This window comes from Notamacropus eugenii, chromosome 5 (genome assembly GCF_028372415.1).
Source record: "Notamacropus eugenii isolate mMacEug1 chromosome 5, mMacEug1.pri_v2, whole genome shotgun sequence".
Classification (NCBI taxonomy): domain Eukaryota; kingdom Metazoa; phylum Chordata; class Mammalia; order Diprotodontia; family Macropodidae; genus Notamacropus; species Notamacropus eugenii.
In genome coordinates, this window is record NC_092876.1 from 147,178,180 (window position 1) to 147,185,667 (window position 7,488).

Genomic DNA, 7,488 nt, shown 5'->3' on the forward strand with positions numbered 1-7,488 from the left:
TATGCCATATGTATCTATATTTTCCATAAGAAAGTTAGGTAAACCATAGCTATAGAATTATACTGATATACTTAACTTGTAAATCTGTTTATATATATATGTGTGTGTGTATATATGTATATATGTATATATAAATATATGTCTGGCACAAAGGCATTTCATAAATATTGATTGATTGAGTGATGAATCTAGGTAGGCTTTTTGTGAATATTATTTTCTTTCTCCATGTTTACAAACCATCATTTCAGTCATATGTTATAGAATTTTGCCAGGAGTCAAAGTTAAGCTCACTGGTCTCTGATTGGAAGACTTCCTTCTCTTACCTTTAAAAAAAATTAGGAAAATTTCTCGTCCTACATTACCCCTCATGCCCCTTATTCTCCATGATCTTTTGAAGATCCAATAGTGGCTCAGTCAGCAATTACCTTGGCCATTTCTTTTTAGGATCTGAAGTTTTAGTTCTTTTGGGCCAAGTGGCTTGAACTCAATAGGCACTTTCTTACTATCTTCTTACTTACCTTAGGCCATTTTTCCCATTATTTCCAGTCCAAAGCTCATTCTCCTTGGCACGAAAAAAAAGAAGCAAAATAGGAAGTGAGAATCTCTTCCTACATTTTTGTGGTCATTATCCAGAGTCTCTTTTATCCCAAACAAAATTTCTAATTTTTTTTGGCCCTCTTCTTTTCCCTAATATAATATTTAAAAAAATCAAAACACATAAACCTTTTTTTATCTTTAGCTTTACTATTTACCCTTAACTCATTCTAAAGTTTACCTACTATTCTTAGAGCAGTTATGCCCAGTCTTGGACCTGGGTTCGAGTCCTATCTTTGACACATACTGGTGTAATCCTGGGCAAGTCATTTAACTTACCAGTCTTGTGGGCAAATCTTCAATAAGTAAGACCTTCCTGGACCTTGCAGAGAAGGTGCCAGTTTCCAATTATAGTGGGAGTTTACCCATCTATATAAGTTCTCTAAACCAGTGACTCACAGATCCTATCCTTCTGAGCATTCTTTAAAAAGATCTAAGTTGGTTGATGAGATTCCTGTACACTCATGGTGGTCTCTTTGGGTAACTCCCCCTCTTCTTCTTCATTATTGTTTCTTTTTGCCTTTGAAATTTCTTAAGAGCCTATCTCTTCTTAGCTCACTTGCCCTATTGCATTTTAATCCACGGAATCCTATTTCTCCTCTGAACACTTTGGAATTCCCTTCCCAAAACTCTAGGTTTGTTTCTGGTTTTCCTCTCCCTGTATCACAAACTCTTAGCTGAAGTGGTCATTTCCTCAGAAAATTCTCATCATTTCCAACTCAGTGACCAGTGACTACCTGGTGCTGAGAATCAGAGGCAAAATATAATTTTTCCTGGTTGAAATTATCAAGGCAAGTCAGGAATGTCTTAGCAGCTCTGGCTTCATCGGAGAGAGTTCTGGAAGGTGGCCAGATAATTGTAGCCCCCTCCCACAGCTTCCATGCTTTCATGTTGGACTTGGGTTCAGTTTCCTGAACAGATCATGATGTTTTTCCACATGAGTAGGAGAGTACTTTCTCTTTTCTTTCTAAACAGAGATGAAACAGAGCAAAATTTTGTTCTTTAAAACATCATACTGATGTTTTTAAAAAGGTATTGGCAGACTACTGCCAGTTTTGGTATAGCTTATGAACTAAGAGTGCAGCTAGAAGGCACAGTGGATAGAGTGCCAGGCCTGGAGTCAGAAAGACTCATCTTCCTGAGTTCAAATCTGGCCTCAGACACTTACTTGTTGTGTGACACTTAACTCTGCCTCAGTTTCCCCTTCTGTAAAATGAGCTGGAGAAAGAATTGGCAAACCACTCCAGTATCTGCCAGGAAAACTCCAAATGGGGTCACAAAGAGTCAGACAAGACTGAAATGACTGAATAACATGAGCTAAGATGGTTTTTAAATTTTTTAATACAGTTTTATCATATTTAAAAATGTAAAATACATTCTTAGGTCACTAGCTGAAGAAAATGGGCAGCGGACTGGATTTGGCCTGAGTATTATTTTGCCAACCCTTATTTTAAAAGATTCTTGAGGCAAACACCTGGTTCCAGACTTGAACAGCAATTTAGAAAATATTCTCCAATACGCCAGTGAATTTGTTTGGGTTTCACTTCAGGGATGAAGAATATAACCTATCTAAACCTATCCGTACTGTGCCACTCTCTCCGTGTTTCTTTCTCTGTGTCAATTTTGATTATCTTTTGTTTTTTTCATCACTTCAGTGTATCCTTCTCCTTTTTGATCCCTTAGAGTCATTCCTTATAACAGAGAATAAAAAAGAGAAAAAAATGTAATTTGATAAATCTAGCCAACATATTGAAAAAGCCTGTATGTGCATGTTCTACATCCATAGTTTTCCAACCTCTATAAGGAATTGGGGAAAATGCCTTCTCAAAAATGCCTTTTTGCTTTAATAATAAAAAAGAAATAGTTGGGGAAAAAAGCTGGGACCGTGTACACATTCTTCAAAAGAAGAAAGAGAATTCAATGTTCACAGAATCAAAAAACAAAATGGTTGCTTTAGCAGCATAGGAAAGCCTTTAGTTTTTCTGCTTCCGAATCTCATTTGGAAATCCACTGCAAGAGACCTATTATAAAGACAGTCACTAGGTGGAGTAAATTGTACATCTGGTGAATCTAGAAATCCTCTAGAGAAACAGGGCCAAGAAAAGTGGGGAAAAAGGGAAGGAAAAGAGCTTTGAAAAGAAATGCCCAAAATGGATTTATGCAAGCACAGACTTGAAATAATTACAATTCTATAAGCATTAAAAACATGGTAGAGAGAGACATAGAGGAATGTATAAGAAAAAAAGGGATACCTAAAGGACTCTTTAGGACAGCTAGGTGGCACAATGAATGGAGTGATGGCCTGAAATCAGGAAGAATTGAGTTGCAATTTGGCCTCAGATAGTAGCTGTATAACCCTGGGCAGTTCACTTAACCTTGTTTGCCTCAGTTTCCTCATCTGTAAAATAAGCAGGAGTGACAAACCACTCTAGTATCTTTGCCAAGAAAACCCCAAATGGGTCATGAAGAGTTGGACATGACTGAAATGACTGACTGAACAACAACCATAGGTCTGCCAGTATTCAGTAATTATTAATTGTTGAAATTGGTAATTTTCCTCAATGCTGGGCACTTAAATACATCTGGTTTTTGCCTCTTTTTCTTAAGAGAGGGAGTAGTGAAAAAATAAACAAATAGTAGACCATTTAAAGAGGCCAAATAAGGCTCAGAATCTACCATCTCATGAAATATCAAAAGGCACTGTTTTGTCCCCCACAAGTCACCTTAGGAACCTAGAGTTGAATTGGGCTGGATTTCTCGGGGCCTATTCAGATATGGCATTTGTTCTGTTTTAAAGAGTCATCTCTTTACAAATGTTGTTTCTGGATTGGGGTGGACTCTTTTTGAGAATGTACCATTTCTACCTCAAGTTAGGTTCTATGTAGGCAGTGGGGTATACAGGAAAGATTCTGAAGTCAGAGGACCTTAGTTCAAATTCCAGCTTTGCTACTTATGACCTCCTTGACCTTCAGCAACTCATTTAACCTTTCTGCACTTCAATTTCTTTGTCAGGAAATCGACAGAAATTGAGAAAGTGACCTTTGAGCCCTTCAAGTCTAAATCTCTGATGCATAAAAATGCATTAGTAAATTGGCCACTTACTATTTCTATAGCTCATGGGTTCATCAGTGAACACTGGGGTGTTCTGTATCATGTTAGGCAGGTCAGTGTAGCGGGAAAAGTACTAGATTTGGGGCCAGGAGAAACCTGGTTAAAGTTTTGCCTCTGCTATTTATGGACTGTGTGACCATAGGATAATCATTTCATCTGTCTGAGCCTCAGTTTCCTAATCTGTAAAATGGGGATAATAATACTTGCAGGACCCACCTTATAGAATGTTGTGAAACTCATATGAGAACATGGAACTAAGGGGCTCTGCAAATCCAAAAGTGCTAAAAGATAAGTTTGGGGGAAGTGATACTTTAACAAAAGGCCACGTGGAAAAGTGTGTTTAATGTCATAATTTCATATCAATTTAAGTTTTACAAAGCATTTTTCACACATATCACCTTATTTTTATTTTCACAACCACCCTATAGAATGGTGTTCTTAGGCTCTGCGACAAAAAACAGTCTTAGCCTAACATGTCCAGTGTCACCCAGCTAGTAAGTATTTAAGGTAGAATTTGAACTTGGATCTTCTGCCTCTATGTCCAATGCTTGATCCTCAGTGTCACAGGGTCCTGCCATTGACTGTTGACAATGAGCACGTTCAGAAGCCTAATGCCTCCTTCTTCCTCTCAGTTTTCAGGGCTCTACATTCTCTCGTTCAGTGTCATCATGGTGGGCTTTATCTTATATTGTTCTACCCCTACACGAAATGTGGAGCCGCCTGAAAGCAACGTGCCACAACTGACCAGCTTTGGGTTTGATAATTTGGGACTAAAGATTGAGGAGAACAGCCAAGAAGCAAGCCCTATAGCCATGTAGCCAAAGAAGCCCTGGTGCAAATGGACTGTGGGTAACCACCAGACAAACTGGATGTCACCCTCCAGTGTAAACTGAAACTCACTGTTGGAAGCAACACTCTGAAATGTCAATGAATTTCTCAAAATGTGAACATTGTGTCAATGTCTGTATATGTTGTATAGAATTGTATAAGAAATAGAAAACATTTTCTAAAAAAAAATTGAAATGACAGCTAATACATTGAGTGTTCAGAACATGACAGAATATATGTGATGATCAAACCCCATTGGTGTCAGGATTGTAGATGGCAGGGAGTTGGGTCTGAGAGAATCAGCATGAGGCTAGAAATGAAGAATAATGAACCTTTATTGGGAGTAACTGAGGAACAAGCTGTAAATCAGAGGCCAAGATCAGAGCTGAGGTCAGGGCCAGTTGGGCAGTCCAGACTAGTCCAATTTCTTACTCATCCAGCAGCTTCTTATATTTCTTGCAAAGAAAGTATTTACTCCGAAGATGGGATGATCTAGTGCCCACAAGTAAGGACAGGAAATGAATGCACTTAGTTGGAAAGGGTAGTATATGGGGTAGAGTTGATAGATCCTGACCATACCATTTATTGAACTAGATACTTCGTTGATTCAGGAAAGCCTGACTCTTTTACTGTTGTAAAAACAGAGGTTAAGACTTGTTACCAAATATTTAAAATGTGCTGTAAGTTTTTTTTTAATTTATGAAAAGTATATATACTACTACGTATAATTATCATAAAACCAACTAGTACTAATATGTGTTCTACTTTAAGCAAACCCAATATGCAAAAACTTTAATGTTTAAAATAAACAAATTATAGGAGTCAGTGAGGTGGCTTAGTGGATAGAGCTCAGGGCCTGGCGTCAGGAAGAGGGAAGAGTTCAAACTGGCCTTGGATACTTACTAGCTGTGTGACCCTGAGAAAGTCACTTAACCTCTGTTTGCCTGAATCCATTGGAGTAGGAAGTGGCAAACATATTTGCCAAGAAAACCCTATGGAAACAGGATCACAAAGAGTCAGACGTAACTGAACAACAAATTACGTTATAAAAATTTTTTTATTCCACAAAATAATTCATTGTTGGATTCCTTTAGGATAGCATGATCCCCAACTACATTTAAAATGATATAATTTCTAAAATTTTGTTTTTTGCACTCCCTCTTCTGCTCTCCCAAGAATACATCTATTTTATAAAGTGAAGTATATTTAAATAGAAGTACTATTCATGTAAGAAGAGAAGTCAGAACGGATTTGGAGATTATTTGGGAGAAATGAAAAGATTTTTAATATTTTGAGTTATGGAAATTGGTTTTTCACTTAATTTTAAAAATGTAATAGTGTCTTATTTCAATATTTCATTAAAAGTTCCTGGTGACCAATTCAGATTGCCATTTTAATTTACATAATATGATTTACATGATTTTTCCTAAAGATGTGATCATTAACTCTCGGGTTTTTTCATTTTGCCACTTTGATGGGTCTGGGATCCCTTCTATATGTGTATTTCCTTTCTTGGTTCAGGTTGCTTTCTATCCTTTCCTTATCATCCCATACTATTCTTGTCCATGGTTTTACCCAATATGCTATAGGCTTTCCTTGGTTGCTTTTAATATTATGTGGATACCAATCCAATACACAAACTCTCCCATCTTTTATCCTTAAGTTCCTTACATTCCTAGCTCACCTTTTCTCTGGTTATGATAAAGATTTTTATACCACTTCTGAAATAGTTAATTTTGTTAATGTGATACAGCACACTGAACCCTTTGGGTCATCTGCATTTTTGATTGATCTGACATTTTAGTATTCCTTGAGGCATATCATGTAGAATCATTGTAGGATAATTCTTGGATGGGAAAAAAATCCATGTAAAGACAAGCTGCTGATTTTGAAAAACAGCCAATGTATAGGAAGGCAGAGATTATAAAAAAGTTAAGTTAGCAAGCATTTGTTAAGTACCTACTATGTTCCAAGACCTCCGCTAAGTGCTAGGATACGAAGAAAGACACACACACACACACACACACACACACACACACACACACACACACACACTCTCTTAAGAAAACATGATGTCTCAGTGATCCACAGGGCAATGGGCAACCTTTGAGTCAGAGTCTGGAGATTTGAGAGGGACAGCGAGAAACCCCTCCAAGGAGGCCTGGGGAATATGTGAGCTACAAAGGTGACTTCTTTTTTTGTAGATTGCAAGCAGTGCCTTTTCTTATGCCAATAGAGAGTATTCATGTTTTTGACACCCAGGAATTTCCTCCCTGGTCTCTTCCTTTCCATCCCCAACATTATATTTGAGATAACCATCACAGGGAAGGGAAGATGCACTTCTGTCAGCTCAAGTTAGAATTTAGAATACATTTTGCCATAGCAAAACAACTCTAAAAAATGGTATTTGAGTATAGCTGTAACAATACTTTTACTGCTAGTCTCCAACTACAGTACTTGATTTCAAGCTAAGTTTAATTAACAAGCATTGATTAATCATTTATTATGTGTTGGGCACTGCTCTAAGCTCTAAGGATTCAAAGTAAGGCAAAAACCCAGGCCCTATTCTCAAGGACCTCACAGTTGAAGGGGACAAGAAAACAGGCAAACTATGTATAAACAAGATACAAGCAGGATATATTGGAAGTAATCTCAGATGGAAGGCATTAAGATTACGGACTGGGAAAGGCTTCTTGTAGAAGGTGGGATTTTAGCTAGAACTTGAAGGAAACCAGAGAAACCAGGAGGCAAGAGTATGGGGAGAAGCGGGGAACGGTCTTTGAGTTGGTTTGGCAATCTATGCTCCATCATCGTTTCTATGGGAAACTGCATCCTGAGTTTAGAGACTTTAATTGCTAAGAGAGAGTTAGTTCATAAATCAAGTAGTACCTGTATTTTCATTTTAACTGAATCTGAGCAAAATATAATATTAATGTGCAATGCTAGTTTTATTTA

The 7,488-nt window shown here is 37.5% G+C and overlaps 1 protein-coding gene across 1 annotated transcript in view; it reads left to right on the top strand.

Moving 5' to 3' along the window:
* SLC35F2 (solute carrier family 35 member F2) overlaps window positions 1–5,912 on the top strand; it is a 63,104-nt gene extending 57,192 nt beyond the window's left edge. The window contains exon 8 of the mRNA XM_072611197.1: window positions 4,338–5,912. Coding sequence (XP_072467298.1) covers window positions 4,338–4,523 — 186 coding nt within the window. The 3' untranslated portion in view covers window positions 4,524–5,912. The remainder of the gene's footprint in view (window positions 1–4,337) is intronic.
* The last annotated feature ends 1,576 nt before the right edge of the window (window positions 5,913–7,488 follow it).